This window comes from Saccostrea cucullata, unplaced genomic scaffold, assembly GCF_032062105.1.
Source record: "Saccostrea cucullata isolate Sc308-1 unplaced genomic scaffold, CSIRO_AGI_Scuc_v1 ctg5, whole genome shotgun sequence".
NCBI lineage: Eukaryota > Metazoa > Mollusca > Bivalvia > Ostreida > Ostreidae > Saccostrea > Saccostrea cuccullata.
Genome location: NW_026940631.1, coordinates 1,069,949 through 1,091,827, shown reverse-complemented (window position 1 = coordinate 1,091,827; position 21,879 = coordinate 1,069,949). Strand labels below are relative to the sequence as shown.

Below are 21,879 nucleotides of genomic sequence, written 5' to 3'. Positions count from 1 at the left end.
GCTCCTAAAACTTTAACCTGGGACGCCAACACCGACGCCAACGCCGGGGGTATAGCATAAGCTCGTCTCGACTTTGTCGGGGTGAGCTAAAAATTAGAATAAGAAAAAGATTTAGGTTTTTTTTCACTGATACTGGTACCTTTAGTACAGTTGTCTTCTCATCTTCGCTAGCCAAGGGTTTCCGATCCGAAATCTATAGATCGGAAACCCTTGGCTACCAAAGATGTAGAGTAGATTTCGGATCGGAAACCCTTGGATAGCGAAGATGTTGTCTTCTTAGCATGGTATGTAATATTGATTCACCCTATACATATCTTTAGTTTCAACTTCATTCTCTCATACATCTTACAATAGCAAATTTAAACACTATCTCATATGCAGATATGATTACCCTCATGGAGATTTAGCTGTTTATAAAGGCGTTTAAAGTATTCCTTTATGGAAATTTTTAAAAAGGCTAAGAGAAAACTAAGTACAAACTAAGGGGAATAATCAAGATAAGGTTAACAAGAGATGTTTGTAACACACTTATGCCCCCACCCATAAATTTGATTTTTTCTTAAGTCCAAGGGGCATAACTCTATCCAAAATGACTCGATTGTACCCAAAACAGAACTTGACCTAGTTATTCTTATGATTAATCTGTATACCAAATTTCATTTCAGTATGTGTAGCTGCTGCAAAGAAAATGAATGGAAACTGATGGTGGACATCAAACAGCAGCAAAACTATATGCCCTCCCTTCCTCGAAGGCAGGCATGAATATTATAATAAATTCCAAAAGGTCTTGTCACAAGTATTGCATATGTGAAAAAAAGAAAAACCTGTCTCTTCTGGAGCAAAGGTTATGTCCAAAGAGCTAAATTCTAAATTAAAACAAGTGAAATCAAGGTCAAAGGGAAGGACAAGGTCAGAAAATCCTGATAATATTGAACTGCTCTTACTAATATTGTATCAATTTTTCAATTTGTTAAAAAATATGTTGAAAAGTTTCTTAAAAAGACAACATGCGGTATATTGCATAATTTTGCCCCCACAAAAGTCATATTTTGTCAATTTCCTGAAATGTGCTGAATTTTTATATATTGTATGAGAAATCTATATTAACAAAAAATATTATAGTTCCAATGCAGGGTGTTGACTTATATAGCCTGTGCCCGTTGTCCAATCCATTTATGTATTATTTTATAAAAAACAAAAAAGTCTGTGAGCCAGATAATAATGCTCACTAGTTAAAGCCCCACTCTGATGTGAACATACATTATCATGTTAATATACACAAGTTCAATTATGGGCAGATGCACAGATAAATAGGAAATTGAAATCAGAGACATATAAAAATAAATCCCACCATATGGCATGTCTCAACAAATTATGTACTAAAATTTTAAGCATCTGCAATGAGTAGTTGCAGAGAAAACTGCAACAAAAATTTGTTATGTATGGTACGGACAGACACATGAATAAACAGGAAGTTTATTTGATCAAAAATGAATTCCATTATATGTCATGCCTCAGAAAAGAATCTGCTTAAATTTCAAGCACCTGCAATTAGTACTTGCTAAGAAAATTGTGACCAAAAATTTGTTACACACAGACAGATGGACAGACAAACAAGGGTAAAACAGTAAACCCCATCCCACCCTTCTTCGGAGCAGGGGTACTGTATAAGTATGTTACAATCAAAACAAGAGATGTTTGTAAAACACTTATGCCCCCCTCCCCCACAAATTGGAATTTTTCTAAGTCCAAAAGGGCAAAACTCTTGTCAAAAATGGTGTGATCATATGATCATACCCAAAACAGAACTTGACCAAGATATTCATCTGACTAATCTGTATACTAAATTCCATTTCATTGTGTGCAACTTCTTGCAAAGCAAATGAATGGAAAGTGCAAAAATATGGAATTTTTCTAAGTCCAAGGGGCATAACTCTGTCAAAAATGGTGTGATCATACCCAAAACAGAACTTGACCTAGATATTCATCTGACTAATCTGTATACTAAATTCCATTTCAATATGTGCAACCTCTCCAAAGAAAATGAACGGAAAGTGCAAAAATATTGAATTTTTCTAAGTCCAAGGGGCATAACTCTATCAATTATGGTGCGATCATACCCAAAACAGAACTTGACCTAGATATTCATCTGACTAATCTGTATACTAAATTCCATTTTAATATGTGCAACTTCTCCAAAGAAAATGAGCGGAAACTGCAAATAATTGGAATTTTTCTAAGTCCAAGGGGCATAACTCTGTCAATTATGGTGCGATCGTACCCAAAACAAAACTTGACCTAGATATTCTTCTGACTAATCTGTATACTAAATTCCATTTCAATATGTGCAACCTCTCCAAAGAAAATGAGCGGAAACTGCAAACAATTGGAATTTTTTTAAGTCCAAGGGGCATAACTCTGTCAATTATGGTGCGACCATACCCGAAACAAAACTTGACCTAGATATTCATGTGATATACTTGTATACCAAATTTCATTTCAGTATGTGCATCGGTTATGAAGAAAATGAGCGGAAACTAAATGGACCGACAGACCGACAGACCGACCGACCGACCGACCGACAGACAGCAGCAAAGCAATATGCCCTCCCTTCTTCGAAGGGGGGCATAATAATAGAATTTAGTATTTTTGTAAAACTGTTTACAAACAGATGGATGATGGAAACCTTCACATCACCTTAGCTCTTGATTTTAACCAGAAGAGCATAAAATAAACAGTCAAGTTTAAAAATTAACTGAATAAGGAAAAATTAGCAGGCTAGAAAAATGTGCTTTGTTTGCCTGGGCTGAGTGAATTTTGGGGTCCAACTTAAAATTTCCTTCTGCCAAGTTTATTGAGGCTAAACACGATTCGTAAAAGGAATTGTCCGTCGAATTCGATTGGTATCTCGCTATAACTGAAGAACCCTATATATAGAGCTGATCACTTTGTCACTGTTCAGTGTAATTAATCGTCACCGGTGAAGATGGACTTGCTGAAAATCTGTTTATGCCTATTTACAAGTCGTGTTAATCTTTAAAATCTCAATATATCAGAAAGAACATTTTTTTAGGGATAAAGAGCCTTGGAAAAGAGAGCACTAAAGGCTAGGTATATATATATATATATATATACTGACCCTCTTCCTGGTCTTTGGTAGCTCCGTTGTGATTGGCTGTTTTTTCCTCCTCTGGTTTGGCCTGAAGCTCTGATAAATCTCCCACTACATCAAATTCCTTCTCCTCCTCCAACTTCTCCCTGTCAACAAAACATAAACAAAATACAAAAGAGGTTCTCTGTTGAAATAGACTCTGTAAACAGAGTGCAGACAGGCAAGGAGTAATTTAATATTTTTGAAAACAATACACTTTGGCCTTGCATCAAAGGCTTCAATGCAGAACATAATGAATTTGTTCAGTTATGAAATGGGTACATTGTGTCTGTATAATTTAAAGTATGACAAAATTTAAATTATAATATTATTAAAATAATTTTTAATCCTTATTTTAAAGTCAAAAATTTACATTCATCAAAATTCTTAATTATACAGTAAGTCTTTTTCATATCCAACTAAAAAGTTATCTTTCAAATCTTTTTTCAAAATTGGCAAAGCAGGGATTTACATCCTGTCAGACTAAAAATAGTAATTTTTTAAAATAATTACTTACGTGTGAGCTATTATCACTTTTAATTCATAATTTTGTAAAAAGTCATCACACTTAAGAATGCTGCCATTTCCTATATGGAATTCACTCAAAAATTTATCACTGTTTTCTGAAATGAAAAGCAATTCATCATTACATCATTACTTTTGAATCTAGAATACATTTTTCAGTAGTCTAATTATACTGATGTTGAACTTCATTCATCATTTCTTTACAGTAACTGTAAACCGACTTTTATCACGTGTGAGAAATATCCGAGAGTTTCACAACCTACTTTAAGTCTCAAATATTAATTCCCGGAAACAATTCATTTTGCTTTTATTTGAGAATACTGTGAAATCACAAATTTTCGTGGGGGGTTAATTTTTGTTGTTTTCGAGGTATGACGAGACCCACGAATTCATGTCCACCAAGAAATGTAAAATGTAACATACATAAGTACTCATTAATTCTTGATCCACGAAATCAAATCCCCACGAACTAAGAGATTTTCCTAAAACCACGAAAAATTTGACCGAGAAATAAAAATATGTGATTTTACAGTAATGTTTCCTCAGTCACTAAAAATAACTGTCGTGGATTGTGGAATGATTCCATATGGACGAATCACAAGTATTATTTAAGTATATGAAGGGCGGGGCTTGAGGCGAGAGCGATAGCTCGAGCCGGTTTACAGTGTATCTCTGATACAGAGAAACTGTATTCTAAATGACTTGTGACATGACCTTTCTAATGACCTCACCAATTTACATTCATATTTGGGTACATATCTCTCAACCAATCAGATGATTTTAGCAGAAAGTTGATTTAGTATCCCATTTTTAAGCAGTCGCAACTGAAATGCCGAGTGAGGTGGACGTGCAGGTAATTATTTACATTTATATCTTAAAAATAATTATTTGAGGGATGCATTATATAATTTGTTTTCCAAAAAAATTATTTAGATTTAATTGGGTAGGTTTCTTTTTTTTCTCAATTCAGCTCTTGCTGACATTTTTTTTTATTTAAACTATGAATTAATGCAAAACATTTTTAGATATAAGAATCATATTTTGAAACAAAAATGCTTCGGGATATCGTATACTGAGAGAAATCTCCGACAATATCCTCTAACCTGTAATCATATACAAAATTGAAATAAACAGATGAAAGAAAGGGGGGGGGGATTTTACTTCAAGTTTTTAATAAAATGTAGAGTCACCAAAGGGGGGTCAACACACTTGCCCCCCCCCCCCCCCCCCCCCCCCCCACCCAACTTAAATTTTTTTTTTATTTTTTCGCTTTTGTAAATTATTTTTGCCAATCGTATATACATACTATTTTTAATTTATCAACAAGTAACGATTTCACGCACATAGTGTCTTGTTTGATTACAAACCTACCCCCCCCCCCCCAAATACGATTTTCAGGGGTTTTTTAGGGGGGTCAAGGTAGTCCTTTTTGATCTGCCCCACTCCCTCCTTTCTAAATTTTTTGAATCCGACACTCATGTAAGTTTATTTTGTAAAATTTTATTCTTAATAAAATCACCTCAAATTTTGAGTAATTACTAACAGTGCTATCATGCGAATTGAACGATTGTTGTGTCTGAATATGAAAACAGCTTTCCGTCATCGCTAAAAATAAACCGTACTGTATCTTTGGTATTTTGCAGATACAGTACAGTTTCTGCTCATTTGCATAAGAAACGCCCACAAAAAGTGTTCTGTATCGCAGTTACAGTACGGTTGACTTCAAAGGAAAACTCGCCGGGTCATGTCACAAATAAAATATGAAGCAAGTAATAGTTGGTTTACAGTAAGTTTACAGAGAACTGTAGTATACCTTCTGTTTCTCCCTCCTCACTTGAGATGAGAATAGTTCCTAAAAAAGAAGAGCAAGAAAAAATTTGGCTTCTGCACAAGTTTCCAGATACAAGAGCATCATTTTAACTATTGAACTTTATCTCCTTCTAGATGCAGTATTTCTTGGAAAAACTAACCTTTTCCATCATCAATTTCTACATCTGGGGCCACCATCCCTATGGCATTCTTTAAGATCTGGAAATAAAGCAAAGGCAACACTAGAACTGATCATTACTCAGGTAATAAGTATTACTCTCCATTCAGATTACGATTACAACACTAGTTAAGATTTATCATGCACTGAGCGATTGATATATAATCTTTTTATTTCCTATGAAAAATTGCAAACAAGTTATTTATAATGTACTAAATCTACATGAACATTGACAGAATAAATCTACATGAACATTGACAGAATTTCTTCTAACTTAATAATCCTGTTAGCTGTCAATGTTCGGAAGTTGGTCAGTATACAGGGTGTGTATAAATTCATACCTTGTCTTCCAGTGTCTTGTCTGTATTTGTTTTAGTATGGAGTTGGACAGTATACAGGGTGTTTATAAATCTATACCTTGTCTTCCAGTGTCTTGTCTGTATTTTGTTTTTGTATGGAGTTGGACAGTATACAGGGTGTTTATAAATTTATACCTTGTCTTCCAGCGTCTTGTCTGTATTTGTTTTTGTATGGAGTTGGACAGTATACAGGTTGTGTATAAATTTATACCTTGTCTTCCAGTGTCTTGTCTGTTTTTGTTTTTGTATGGAGTTGGACAGTATACAGGGTGTGTATAAATTTATACCTTGTCTTCCAGTGTCTTGTCTGTATTTGTTTTTGTATGGAGTTGGACAGTATACAGGGTGTGTATAAATTTATCCTTGTCTTCCAGTGTCTTGTCTGTATTTGTTTTTGTATGGAGTTGGACAGTATACAGGGTGTGTATAAATTTATCCTTGTCTTCCAGTGTCTTGTCTGTATTTGTTTTAGTATGGAGTTGGTCAATATACAGGGTGTGTATAAATTTATCCTTGTATTCCAGTGTCTTGTCTGTATTTGTTTTAGAATGGAGTTGGACAGTATACAGGGTGTGTATAAATTTATCCTTGTCTTCCAGTGTCTTGTCTGTATTTGATTTTGTATGGAGTTGGACAGTATACAGGGTGTGTATAAATTTATACCTTGTCTTCCAGTGTCTTGACTGTAATTTTTTCTGTATTTAGCACCACCGTCACTTCAGGTTTGGATGAGCACACGTAACACTTTGGACTGGGTTTGTCAAGAGCACATGGCACCAGGAGTTTTTTCCTAGGATTTGGTTGTCTGTTTAAGTATATCTGTTAAAACAATATGGGATATCAATGATCTGTCAACACAATACCTGATATAATTGATTAGTCAACACAAAACTGATACCAATGATAGTCAATACTAACATTTTATAATACATTTATTTCAAAGATGTGTTAACCTATTGTTAGATATTAAAAACATATGCATCTGACGATAAAAAAAAAATGAAAATAAATGTCAGACCTATAAACACCTTTCTGGATATCAATAATTTGTCAATAGAATAATGGATATCAATGATCTCTAAAGACAAAACTGGATATCTATGATCAGACATCAATGTTCTGTCAAAACAATATTGGATATCAATGATCTTTCTTCACAATATTTACATGTATATAATAGTGTTGTGCTTTGCATGCACTATGCCTAAATAGTAGTCAGGATTTAACGACAAACCACCATAAACCACCACTGACAGACAATAAGCCATACATACTTGTTTACAATCCTCTATTCTTCCATTTAAAATTTTTAACCCCTCCATCACTATAAGAGCTGCTATGATTGCGTTTGTTGTTGCTATTGCAGGTATAATGTTCCCAGCCATTGCTGAAAGTTCAGGTCATTTCAAAGATTAACTCGTAAAAATAGAAGATGATTTAAGGAAGTCTCCAAATACTACCAATACTACCCCTTTTATATACCTGTACATACACTGATCATTTTTAAAGCACTTCATTAAAAAGTCTAACTTTGATAAAACATACAATGATAATTCTCAAAGCACTTCTTAAAAAAGTCTCTCTGATTAAAGCACTACAATACACCACTTTCGCTGTAATATTTTTTTCTGTATCATGACATTTTTTTCTATTCTATTATAATTTGCAGCTTAGTATTAAATACATAAATCAAAGGAATATTCTTTTTAAGGTTTTCTTTGAGCATTAACATTTTTTTTCATAACACATATACATGTATTATCTTCCATTTTGTAAAACTTACACTTGATGTCAAATCTAGTTTTCAAGTTGATACCAAATATGTGAGATCTAATGTTAGCTGTGCTTGCCACGAAGTCCATAGCTAGGTCATCATCCTGAAACCACAAAATAATAGTCCTATAGTATCTTCCCTGCTACTGAAACTGTTTTACATATGACCCATAGTGAGATAGTGACTGACCTTGTCCCAGATCAGCATCCCGTTCTTGCCCTGTTTAGCGAACTCCTTCTTCAGTCCGGCCAGACAGTCGGTGAAGACGTCGGCACACTCCTTCATCGACCAGACTCTCTGATCCCTCATCACACTGGACGGTTCTGAAGACTCTGTAAACATGTCAGGAATAAGGGTCTCATTATCACTGGTATTAATACTGCAAAATTGGAAATTTTAGTGAGAAGCAAATTTAGCAATTTCTCAATTAATTTTTAGAGATTCAATTTTAGCTATCTCAGCACCCTTGCTAATAGTGCCAAAATTAAATTCTTGCTAAATTTCCACTTATACGGTAGTTATTATTAAACAAGAGGCCCATGGGCCACATCGCTCACCTGAGCACTGTGGCTAGGAAAAAGTAGAAATTGGTTTATTATTGAAAAGTTTAAATCCAAAAGTAGTCCCATGACCAATCATGGATTTGCTATTCTTTAGAAGATGATTTTTAAAGAATTTTCCTATATATTTCTATGTAAAAACTTGGTCGGCCATTGTGGCCCCACCATACCTTGGGGTCATGATTTGAACAAACTTTGGTTGGCCATTTTGGCCCCGCCCTACCCCCAGGGGTCATGATTTGAACAAACTTGAATCTACACTATTTGAGGATGCTTCCATATGAATATGCTGAATTATGGCTTTGCTAATCTTGAGAAGAAGATTTTTAAAGAATTTTCCTATATATTTCTATGTAAAAGTTTGGTCGGCCATTTTGGCCCCGCCCTACCCCCAGGGGTCATGATTTGAACAAATTTGAATCTACACTACCTGAGGATGCTTCCATATGAATATGATCAATTATGGCTTTGCTATTCTTGAGAAAAAGATTTTTAAAGAATTTTCCTAGTATATATTTCTATGTAAAACTTTGGTCGGCCATTTTGGCCCCGCCCTACCCCCGGGGGTCATGATTTGAACAAACTTGAATCTACACAACCTGAGAATGCTTCCATATAAATATGATGAATTATGGATTTGTCATTCTTGAGAAGATTTTTAAAGAATTTTCCTATATATTTCTATGTAAAACTTTGGTCGGCCATTGTGGCCCTGCCCTACCCCCAGGGGTCATGATTTGAACAAACTTGAATCTACACTATCTGAGGATGCTTCAATATAAATATGATGAATTATGGCTTTGTCATTCTTGAGAAGAAGATTTTTAAATAATTTTCCTATATAATTTTTATGTAAAACTTTGGTCGGCCATTTTGGCCCGGCCCTACCCCCGGGGGTCATGATTTGAACAAACTTGAATCTACACTACCTGAGGATATTTCCCCATAAGTTTCATCTTTCCTGGCATTGTGGTTCTTCAGAAGAAGATTTTTAAAACATGCCACCAAATTTTCATTAATTCCCAATTATCTCCCCTTGAATGAGGGTGTTGCCCTTCATTTGAACAAACTTGAATCCCCTTCACCCAAGGATGCTTTGTGGCAAGTTTGGTTGAAATTGGCCCAGTGGTTCTTGAGAAGAAGTCGAAAATGTGAAAAGTTTACAGACAGACGTACAGACAGACAGCTAGACAGACAGACGGATGCTGGACAAAATGTGATCAGAAAAGCTCACTTGAGCCTTCGGCTCAGGTGAGCTAAAAATCCACAAGATTTCAATTCTATTCATTCTCAAAAACACAATTTAGAAATTTCAAATTTGATTGTGTCCCTGGGTCAAAAAATTTCAAATCACATCATAATGAACAAACCTGAATGAGGTAGTTTGTCAAAATCCAGAGGAACAGGGGGTCTCCTTTTCTTCCATAAGGTCTCCATTGACAATAGATACTTAATGTCATCCCTGAATAACTGTACATAAAACTTAATGTAAAGTCTTCATTCTTAGTTTTAAGTATACTTTGGGATCATTTTAATTTGTGTGGTGGGGGGTAGGGTCAATAATTGTGGCCAATGAAAATTTTAATGTTTGTGGAAACTTCATTTCATGGATGCCTGTATTTAAAGTAGAAACAATGTACTAAAAATGCTGACAAAATCATGAATCATCAGGATACATTCACATATGTAAGGTTTCCAAACAAAATCCATGAGATCAAGCCCCCACAAAAAAATGTGGATTCCACAGTAAAACATGTTCACTCACACTGCAATATTTATTTTATGCCAAATCCTTTTTTAAAGTTTGATATGACTGTACGATATATTTACCTTATTAAATATCTTCTTTGCATCGTATCCAGTTTCTGATGCCCAGGCTCTTGTGGACTTCCTGTCTATGCCCCCTGCAACATCAGCCTTCTTATCCTGTGTCAGTGCTGTCTGACCTGCCTCAGCTGTTTAATACAACAAGGTTGTACTGGTCAATCTTGTCTATAAAATACAGTACAGTCAACGCGGTTTATGCATTTACCGCGCACCCCCGCGGTGTGAATTTCATCGCGGTTAGTACAGGTGTCTCAGGTAAAAACCGCGTGCCCCCGCGGTTCAGTAATCCAGGTAAATCACACCGTCGCAGTGCATCTTACCTATTACAGGTGAAAAAACAGTCTTTGTCTAAAACGCGAGTTACCTCCCTTTGAAAATATCAACCAAAACAAAATAAAACGAAATTAATGATATTTTAAAATTTATAGTCGTTGAAATATTTGAAGTACAAAATGAAAATTTATTTTTCTTAAAAAATATACTCTCGTGTATCTAAATAATTATAACAATCGTCAAAGCAATTTTCAAATAGCGTTTACTAATTCTTGAACTACCTTTTTTTTTTAAATGTGTTCATTCTATTTATATCCAGGACTTTCGATATAAATTACTGTATGTGATATATTTATACGACAATGCAAGATAAAACACCCAGTGTGCTATTCATGATATTCAGTATTAATTTATATTTTCGTTGCGTTTTTTTTATTTTAATAGTGGATTGATTAAAGAAACGATCTATCGGAGTGTAAATTCAGTGGGACTATAAATGAAAGTGTTTTAAAATTATTAACCTTCAAATATAGGATTATAATACTCAGATTTTTATTTAATCAGCATTCTCCGAGTCGTCTGTAAAGTGTCGTTCCTTTATTCTGAAGCAATGTTCTTGAAATCAGTAGGGTGTGTATGTGTGTGTAATTTGATGGCCTACCAATCCGTAGAAGATAAAATAAAATTACATAATGTCTAGAGCTAGACCTGGTACGCATACTTGGTCCTCACAGCTGTACACTGGACAAGGTGCGATCCCCTGCACCAGCCCTACCCCTGGTGTACACGTGCGTGCGTAAAGCGGGTCAGTAAATTTCATCTGTCGTACATGTTTAACATACTTCACAATGACATTTACATTGATAATATAATTTAATATATATTTGAATTAATTATTTAAATTTACGATATGCAGATTTCCATGATTACTTTCGTGTAAAAAGTCAATTTTGATGTAACAATCATCCCCCCTTCCCCCATATTTACTTGCACTCTATTAATGTGTCTTACACAAAACTCAGCACAATCACAACTTTGGATAGGGGGTTATTTACCCAATATCAGTAGATAGAAGCTAAGTTGATTTAAAAAAATATTGTATTCATGTATGAAAATTCAACCAAAACAGTGCAAAAAAAACTACCATGCTTCTTACTGCAAAATTCTATTCTGACTTTTTACAGCGCGTTAACAATAATTTACTGAAAAAGAAATTCATAAACACCACAAACAATATCGGAACAACATTTTATGTGCATTTTGCATTGGTAAGTAATTTTTTTTGTCCTTGTTAGATCTAGTACATGTATACACAGTGTACGTGTAGCTGCACGGACTAATCGTGGTCTCCTTAGTAACTGGTGGATTCCTGTGTATTGTACGCGTTCAAGCGGAGAGGGATTTCCTGTCTCACAGTGACACTGTACTGGGTATAATTTCACACCTTTGCGGAAGATAAAGGATTTGGATTTTCGCAACATTTTGACAGTTTTGAAATATAAAATCATAAACCGGGTGGATTATAATTTTTGACACCCCCCCCCCCCCGCCCCAAAGATTCCCCTTCTGCCGTCTGCATGAACTTCATTTTTTTTTTTAAACATATGGTTGTATATTTCAAAAACATTAATTTTACATTTAAATTCACAAAGAAGAAAGACTGATCTTAATAAATTTAAATGACTTTCCCTGTATATGCATGGTCTTCTACAAATTCAAAAAATTGGAATGTTAACACCGAGGGCTGTTATATATGTACTGTGTACATGTTCCTACAAAATTACGACAAGCTAAATATTAATGTATTTCATTGCGTAGTTAATCCCATACGTTGACAGGGTAGGCTATAGAGGTGTACATGTAAATGGTAGAAATAATATTAATTCTTTTACATATACATGTATAGCAAAAGGATGATATATCAATTTATTATGAACGAACGTATGCACAACAAAGCACCCCGTTTCATCTTTATATCATTATTATACGGAAAGAAAACTTTAAGCTTTCTCTTATTTTATTTGCACATTGAGAGTTAATTAATTAAGTAACACTCTAAACTGCATACAAATATTTCTACTACTCGGTGTTTTCAGTTAACACGCTATTCTCATGAACATTGTTCGTACTTACAAGAAATTACTTGTATGCTTTCAAGCCGAAATGCGTTGCCGTTTAAAATGAGTTTTGCCGATTTAAAAGAACAAAACAAATAATGATACGAGAGAGAGAGAGAGAGAGAGAGAGAGAGAGAGAGAGAGAGAGAGAGAGATTTACCGCACATTGCCTATAAACATGTTTCAGAATATCTAGCTCTTCCATCCATCGAATATTTATCGAAAATGTATGCGTTTCATTGTGAAAGTGATACACGGTATATAGTCATTAACTGATTAATTTAGAGAAATAAAGTATATGCTTATGCTGAGGATATAATTATTTTTTTTAAAAACATGTTTTAAAAACTAACATATATCAAACATCAGAATAACTTGAAAAAACAATTATACGCTATTTGTTTTTTGTTGGGTTTTTTTTTTTAATTTTTTTGTTTGTTTTTTGTTTGTTTGTTGTTTTTTTTTTAATTCTTCGGGTAGTAGTTACATTGTATAATATTTCTAATAGCACCATTTTTTAAAACTCAAAACCTGCAATTTTACAGATCGACCGAACAATATTCAGTTATAGATATTATACGGCCGTACAGGTAAAATAAATCCGATAAGCCAGTCAACGGTAAGTCACACCGCCGCGGTCCATACCTGGCTACAGGTAGGACCGCGATGAAATAACCGTGGGGGTGTATCGCGGAAAGGATCAAAACACCGCGGGGGGAGCGCGGTTTAATGCCTAATCCGCGTTGACCGTACTGTAACTACCAATATGTATAATACAAATGAATTCTGGGTCCTCTGTCTCACTATACACTGAGATACTCACCTGTTAACTCTGGGTCCTCTGTCTCACTATACACTGAGATACTCACCTGTTAACTCAGGGTCCTCTGTCTCACTACACACTGAGATACTCACCTGTTAACTCTGGGTCCTCTGTCTCACTATACACTGAGATACTCACCTGTTAACTCAGGGTCCTCTGTCTCACTACACACTGAGATACTCACCTGTTAACTCGGGGTCCTCTGTCTCACTACACACTGAGATACTCACCTGCTAACTCTGGGTCCTCTGTCTCACTATACACTGAGATACTCACCTGCTAACTCGGGGTCCTCTGTCTCACTACACACTGAGATACTCACCTGTTAACTCGGGGTCCTCTGTCTCACTACACACTGAGATACTCACCTGCTAACCCTGGGTCCTCTGTCTCACTATACACTGAGATACTCACCTGTTAACTCGGGGTCCTCTGTCTCACTACACACTGAGATACTCACCTGTTAACTCGGGGTCCTCTGTCTCAATATACACTGAGATACTCACCTGTTAACTCAGGGTCCTCTGTCTCACTACACATTGAGATACTGACCTGCTAACTCGGGGTCCTCTGTATCTGGCGAGACATCTTGATCTGGGTCCTCCTCTCCAAACAGCTGACTTTAAAAAAATTGAATTTTATGACTTTCAGCTTTACTATATTATCAGTACAAATCATGTATAACTGTTTAATGATTTCCAATTTACATTAATAAAGAGAATACAGTACATTCACAGTGATTCATTCCTATTTGTAATTGAGATGTCATAATGAGTACTGTATGTTTCACTCTACATGTAATATGTAATACACTTAAACATCTGAACATTTCTAGAACTGGTATACAGGCCAAATACTCACTTAAACAGATGTTTTGCCCATACCACACAGTGGATGGTCTCTGAAGGTGTGTTTCTAATGGTGCATCCTGGGAATGTTTTCTGTGGAGGCTTTGGTTGGCATTCATAACATTCTGTTAAACCCTTTGAAGTAAAGATAGTCTTTATTTAATATTCAGAACCCAGTTATTTATGTTTGAGCTTAATAATATACTTATATGTTTTCTTGAAATTTGCATTTTAGGCGATTAAAAGTTTTTTTCTCTGTTTAGCGTCCACCCATCTTTCACAAAACCTACCTACCTATTCGCAAAAAACACACGAGCCAAAACATAAAACACAGGCTTAAAAGTCATAAAAATGATGCCCTTCAAATGATTTGATCTAACTAAACTGCTTTAATAGAAGAAATATCTATTCTTAAAGCAAAAACAAGAAGCAAAAAAAAAAAAAAAAAAAAAGCAAAAAACATTAAGCAAAAACAAGGGATTAAATTCTTAAATATATCCAATATAACTTACTGTACAGAATTATTTGGAGAAATTGACAAAATTCAAAAATTTCGACTAAATTAAAAAATTTCAGGACTCCTGATGTTGTGTATTTTTTCTTATATAGGGTGTCAAAAACCAAGGCGCACGTGGACGCTAAACAAAGACCAGAAGTCTCTGTCGAGACTGAAGCTCTACTGGTTTTTACTTTAAGCAAAGGAAGAGAAAAGTAGCAGTTGGGAATACAAACTTTACAACAGCAATAAACAGAATCAAAGTACTGAAAGTACTCATGGGAGTTGAACATGGTGATCTGAAAGATCTCACAGGAAGTAGAGGAACATTTTCATGCTTTCAGATTTAAGTCAGCTAGAACTAATTTGTTAGGGATACAACACGAAACATTAAAAATAATTTCAATTGCATTTGAATAGCAAAGATCATGGGACTGTTTTTAAATTAGCTGCTCAACACTCAACAGTATTATGATGTCACAATGAACATAAAAATTGAGAGGCAACGTCATGCAATAAAAATTGCGCCAAAAACACCTGAAAATATTGTGAGAGCAAAAATTGTACTTGTGTTATCAAAATTTTTATCATACAGAATAAAATAATAGAATACGGGGTATATTAAAAAGATGATTTTAAAGTATATATAAATGTATATCTGTAAAAATAAGTATCACAATGTCACAAAAATGTTCATAAATCCAATTCAAAGACAGAAGTGTTTCCTTTTGTTGATACCAAATGGTATATTTGTGTTCAACTTTTTCTTTCAAAGATTTTCTCTATATTTGCGGTAAATGTCATTCTTATACAGTTTTTCAATGCACATTATATTATAATCTTCTACTGTATGTACACCTGAATTTTAATGAGTAGCCACAGGATCATTTGTTTCCCTTCTAATTAAAGACAAATTCAAAACATATCAAAGACTTTAACATAGGTCGCGGGTTTAGAAGGCTTTTGAAAGTGTTCGAAAACATATCATGAAAATTTCCTATTTGATTTCTCTACCTTTGATTTCCATTCTCTGAAAATTTTATAAAATTCGTCTGCACCGTTTTTGTGTAATTGAACTCCAAAGATGTCATTGTTGTAGTTAAATTTTCAACGGTATTCTATTGAATTATATACTGTATAGGGGATTAATTTCACGGGTTGTAATTTTCACGTTTTTCTCTCATCTGACATGATCGCGGTTTCTTGAATTCGCGGAATTGGTTATATATAATAAAATTTACCTCCCTTGTCTTTATCCGTTTAATCCATACCATAGCATGTTAAACGACATCAATCAGCGTTATGTCTTTCTTTCACGAACAGCAGGGTAGGTTAATATAAAAATGTTAGATTTAATATTAATAATTAATTAAAACAAGTGCAGTTATTAACAGTTCTTCACTCTAAACGTCAATTGCAAATGACTTTCCTTTAGATGCTATTACGATGAGTACATGTGCACCCAAGATCTTCAATACAATTAACGCGGCGAAAAACCACTGGACGGAAATAAATGGTTTATGTAGTTCGATGAAATAATATCCTTCCACATCTTCAGTTAGTTCGATATTTATATGAACGATTTTTTAAAACCAAATTGTCGATAAAAACCAATATGCATGATAATACAGGTACCAAATACACGTGGTAACATTAGTAACGCACGGGTAATCAAAACCCATGGCCCACGTGTTTTGATTAAGGAAACATGTAGCGTTGGCTATTAAAACAGCTTTTGAATATCTGCTGATTTGAATTAAAGTAAAGCGTGATAATTAAAATAACTGAATGACAAGTACTACTCGTAATTACTGAAATGGCCATGTACTGCATGTACATGCACATCAACCTATCGTAGTCTATTCTCAAATTTCCAAATAAAACATGGAGATCATTGAAAATTTATTCACTGTTTCTTGAATTCACGGATTTATTAACACCGTGAATATAGCGAATATTTACACCGCGAGTTATTTTCCCCCTGTACAGTAGGAAAAACGTCGTTTTTGGCTTGTTTTCAGGCAAGGTTTTGATTAAAAAAGTATCAATAACTTTTAAATCGTGCAGACGAATTTGTTTATCCTTTGGTATTTAAAAATAGAATTGATTTGAAATAAATCTATGTGAAAAAAAATAATATGTCTTCGGGTTCATTTTCTCGTAATTTAATTGTAGATAATTGCTTTTATATTGAAAAATGTAGCATTTTTAAGAACAACGTCATAAAATGTCGCGACGTCACGCGTGACGTCGTGAATATCGATCCGGTATACAGAGCAAAAACAAAAATCACACAGATTTTAAGAAAGAGGAAATTCACGTATATCTGCTTTCAAATGACCAGTATCATAATAATTCAATAAAATAATTATTACACATTTTTCTCTTTAAGCTTATTACGTCTAATATTAGTGAAAATTCGCGTAAAAGGCGTAAACCAACAACCAGTCCTTTAGTTTCTCTTTTTATTTTCTTTAATGTGTTTATTTCTTAATGTTTCTTTTTCCCTTGTTTTGATTTTCTTCATTCGCCGATTCTCGCCGGAATTTGCAAAATAATAGTGTCCTTGTATTTACCTTCTGGAAAAGGCAGATCCCCCATCCCCGTTGAAATCGTAGATCTGTGATCTAAGTTTGTTTGAAAAGTCATAGGTATGAAGATAATTTATAAGTCAAGGACTACTAACCCCCACCCCCCCTGAAATATGTTTTTTACGCTTTCAATTTATATATCCTTTTCTTTGGAAAATTCAGCAAGGCTATCAAATCAACAATAACTTCTTATGAATCAATATCCGCCAGATAATATCCTCCCGAGTGTAAGTATTAATTAATGCATTCAGTCTATATATTGAAAATGTTTTTATTTAAGCTTACAACAAGAGGCAGCAAATAACTAAAATAAATCTTAACTTGATTTTATTTTATGCTTATACGTATAAGGATAGAAAACAAGAGGCCCATGGGCCTTATAGGTCACCTGAGCATTATTCAAAAACTCTCCAGTGATTGAATTTGATCCATGTTTTAAGCCAGATGCTATAGCATTTACAATTTGGTCATCATAACTATACATTTAGCAGTTCCTTAGTTTGGTTACTTTATACCCATAGGCAGGATAGGGGAACAACAAATGCATTTCAACTAAGTAATATTCAGCAATAATCAGTAGTGCCACTACCACACATGAACCCTTGACTCTTAGGCCTAGATCCTCACATTGCACTATTTTTGGAAAGGCATCCTTGCTTTTCAAAAATATTTGATTAATACCAAGGAGCACATTTCAAACAATTCATTCATTTTCAGTATATAAGTACAGCCCCCCCCCCCCTCTATGGTACAACTGACCCTGGGGCCTTGAAATTTTCAATTCTTGAAGATTAAGGAATACTCATAACTGTATAGGTAGTTCATATGCTTAAAACCTAGGAGCAAAGAAGAAAATATTCAAAGATTTAATGTTTTTTCACTATACATGTATAATCAATACAGCCCCGCCCTAACACCAGAATCCTTGACCCTGGGGCCATAAAATTCACAATTTTGGTAGAGGCACTCTTGCTCATCATAACTATGTACTTAGTTAGTTTATTTAAAACCTAGGAGCAGAGAAGAAGATTTTCAAAGAATTCAGGTATTTTCACTATATAATCAAAAGAGCCCCACCCTAACACCAGAATCCCTGACCCTGGGGCCATAAAATTCACAATTTTGGTAGAGGCACTCTTGCTCATCATAACTATGTACTTAGTTAGTTTATATAAAACCTAGGAGCAGAGAAGAAGATTTTCAAAGAATTCAGGTATTTTCACTATATAATCAATAGAGCCCCACCCTAAAACCAGAACCCCTGACCCTGGGGCCATAAAATTCACAATTTTGGTAGAGGCACTCTTGCTCATCATAACTATGTACTTAGTTAGTTTATATAAAACCTAGGAGCAGAGAAGAAGATTTTCAAAGAATTCAGGTATTTTCACTATATAATCAATAGAGCCCCGCCCTGACACCAGAACCCCTGACCCTGGGGCCATAAAATTCACAATTTTGGTAGAGGCACTCTTGCTCATCATAACTATGTACTTAGCTAGTTTATTTAATACCCAGGAGCAGAGAAGAAGATTTTCAAAGAATCCATGTCTTTTCTCTATATAATCAATAGAGCCCCGCCCTGACACCAGAACCCCTGACCCTGGGGCCATAAAATTCACAATTTTGGTAGAGGCACTCTTGCTCATCATAACTATGTACTTAGCTAGTTTATTTAATACCCAGGAGCAGAGAAGAAGATTTTCAAAGAATTCATGTCTTTTCTCTATATAATCAATAGAGCCCCGCCCTAACACCAGAACCCCTGACCCTGGGGCCATAAAATTCACAATTTTGGTAGAGGCACTCTTGCTCATCATAACTATGTACTTAGTTAGTTTATTTAATATTCAGGAGCAGAGAAGATGATTTTCAAAGAAATAATGCATTTTCACTATATACTTATTTAGCCCCGCCCTAGCACAAGAACCCCTGACCCAAGGGCCATGAATTTCACAATTTTGGTAAAGGACTCAATGCTGATTACAATCATGCAAACAGTTTGACTGCTTGATGTCCAAGAGTAAAGAAGAAGATTTTTAAAGATTGCATTAATTGTAGTGGTTTTGGCCTCACCCCCCAGGCCCCAGGGGGGCAGGGATCATGAAATTCACAATTTTTGTTCCCCTTCACCCATAGATGCTTTGTGCCAAATTTGGTTGAAATTGGTTCAGTGGTTGCAGAGAAGAAGCTGAAAATGTTCAAAAGTTTACGACCGATTGACGACGAACGACGTACGACGGACGACGACGGACAAAAACAGATAGCAATAGGTCACCTGAGTGACTCAGGTGACCTAAAAAGTGGAATTTTTAGTGGAGTAAATGGGAGGATGACTTAAACATTATTTTTATTTGGCGTAATCAAAAGGCAGATTTTATTTTGTTCTTAGACTTTCAATGTATACATATTACATTGATTCTACTGAATGAACATGGAAAGCAATGCAGCGAATAAAATATGTACATGTAACTAACAACAATGCATGCCATTACTTACAAAGGCAATTGGGGTACATGTATCGAACCCCCCCCCCCCTTTCTGTTTTTCTGGGGTTTTCCTATTTGGATGTTTAATATGTATTGCATGTTATTAATAATGTTACCCTTTTATCTCTTTACGCTGTTTTTAAATACATGTATTTCGCTTTCGACTGATACATAAAAAGAGACGGCTTGCAATTTGTTTTTATTCTCGATGTTTGCCTCAGTTAATCTTCACTTGATCACTATCTAAAGCTTAGAGAATCATGGAATATGCAGACATCGATAAATTTGAAACACGCTCTTCTTCCTTTTCAGATTTCCATTTATATAATTCTTTATGTGCCTCCGATTAGTAAATATTTCGATTAAATCAACATGCACATATAGGGTGAAGTTAAAATTCAAAAATAGGAAAAAGTTTACTCACCCCCGGCATTAGCAAGTAAAAAATGGAAAGGAGGGAGGGGGTCATATCGTACTTGCCTGTGGTTATTTACAAGAGGTCAATGCCGCTCAAAAATGTATTAGTTTATGTTTCATTAGTATTACCTCGGTAGTGCCTTAGCAGTTTTTAATTTGTGATCAACCTGTATCTCGATTTGTCCGAGATTAGCACATATACCGCTTCATAACTGAGTTCGACTTTCCATTGGTGCATGAGCAGAGTTTTGGCGCTGTTTACGGAGATAAATGAGAACAAAGACATGCATGCCACATCTATGGTTATGTAGATAAATTATTGTAGAAGACAGTGGTAATAAACAGTTTGTTAGCGCATTTCCACTAAAAGTGTAAATGAGTGCTTTTCTGAGGAGGGAGTACCGAGTGTAATTCGGAGTTAGATAACCTGTTTTATAATCATACTCATTTAATATTTATTAATCATATATATGATACAAGGGTTAAAATTTATTTGCAAAACAAGTACATATGTGCTCTCAGAATAGACCCGAGAAAATGCGATTGATAAAACATAATGAAACGCTTTCTAATACTTTCAGTGATGGTCAACGAATCAAAATGAGCCTTCATTATTTTTGATAACTTCAGCATGTTCTATGTATACTGTTACACTAAAATGCCATTTTCAACAAAAGTTATAGCCAGATAATGTACTGAATTTTCCCTTTCTCACCGTGACGTCATAATCAGATGTGCACAAGAAAGTCGCCCAAATCATATAGATTGCGTACCCAGTTTTAATGACGTCAGCAAACCCGCGACCTACGTTAAAATCATCTTCTAACTGGCTATGGAGATATACTATGCATCAAGATTACTTGGTTTTTAATGTCAAAATAGATTCAGAGAGAAAAGGGATGCACAGTTAATGTCAATTTGTAGTCAAGAGTGTAAAAATCAATCATGTCAAATAATGACGTTGATCATGTTTTTTAGCCAAATTGAACTCCAAAAAACAAATGCTGGCACAATCAAGCGAGGATATCCCCCAATGTATAAATTCATTTGCAATAATATATGCCTTGAAAGCTGCTGTACATGACATTATAAAGTTATATAAACAAGACGGATTGAATTACTTACTCAGCTCTAGAGAATCTCCTCAAAATAAGTGTACCAGGTAGAGGAAGCCGATATTGAAAAATTATGACGTTGTCGGACGTCATGAAACTAAACAGCGCCGGCGCCGGGTGATCATATAATGTCATTTCTATTTTATAATAATTTGGGAAATAATGAACGTATCAAGCTAAAATTTTTAATATTTCTTTATTTTTTGTTGTTTTATGTACCTTATAAATTTTGTAAGCTCAGACAACATAGTACTAATTTTATAGCCTCAGTCCACGAACTTTTTGATAACCCCACATATATATATAAAACCAGAAGTCTCTGTCGAGACTGAAGCTCTACTGGTTTGAACTTATAGCAAAGGAAGAGAAAGTACTTAAGCAGCTGGGATTTGAAACTCTATAAACAGCATTAAATAGAATAATGATCGTTGATAAAGTCTCTTTATGTTCTTAGTGTAGTCTACTTGTGTGCCAAGTTATACTGAAATCAGACCAAAACTGTAGGAGGAGTAGCATTTTGAAACAAT

The 21,879-nt window shown here is 34.8% G+C and overlaps 1 protein-coding gene across 1 annotated transcript in view; it reads right to left on the bottom strand.

Annotated features, from left to right (window-relative positions):
* LOC134255752 (SUMO-activating enzyme subunit 2-like) overlaps positions 1 to 21,879 on the bottom strand; it is a 36,813-nt gene that overhangs the window by 2,955 nt on the left and 11,979 nt on the right. The window contains exons 6-17 of the mRNA XM_062738264.1: positions 14,258 to 14,379; positions 13,949 to 14,016; positions 10,187 to 10,311; positions 9,727 to 9,826; positions 7,986 to 8,128; positions 7,806 to 7,899; positions 7,297 to 7,409; positions 6,686 to 6,841; positions 5,647 to 5,704; positions 5,490 to 5,528; positions 3,669 to 3,774; positions 3,140 to 3,258 (exon numbers count right to left, since the gene is read on the bottom strand). Coding sequence (XP_062594248.1) covers positions 3,140 to 3,258; positions 3,669 to 3,774; positions 5,490 to 5,528; positions 5,647 to 5,704; positions 6,686 to 6,841; positions 7,297 to 7,409; positions 7,806 to 7,899; positions 7,986 to 8,128; positions 9,727 to 9,826; positions 10,187 to 10,311; positions 13,949 to 14,016; positions 14,258 to 14,379 — 1,243 coding nt within the window. The remainder of the gene's footprint in view (positions 1 to 3,139; positions 3,259 to 3,668; positions 3,775 to 5,489; positions 5,529 to 5,646; positions 5,705 to 6,685; positions 6,842 to 7,296; positions 7,410 to 7,805; positions 7,900 to 7,985; positions 8,129 to 9,726; positions 9,827 to 10,186; positions 10,312 to 13,948; positions 14,017 to 14,257; positions 14,380 to 21,879) is intronic.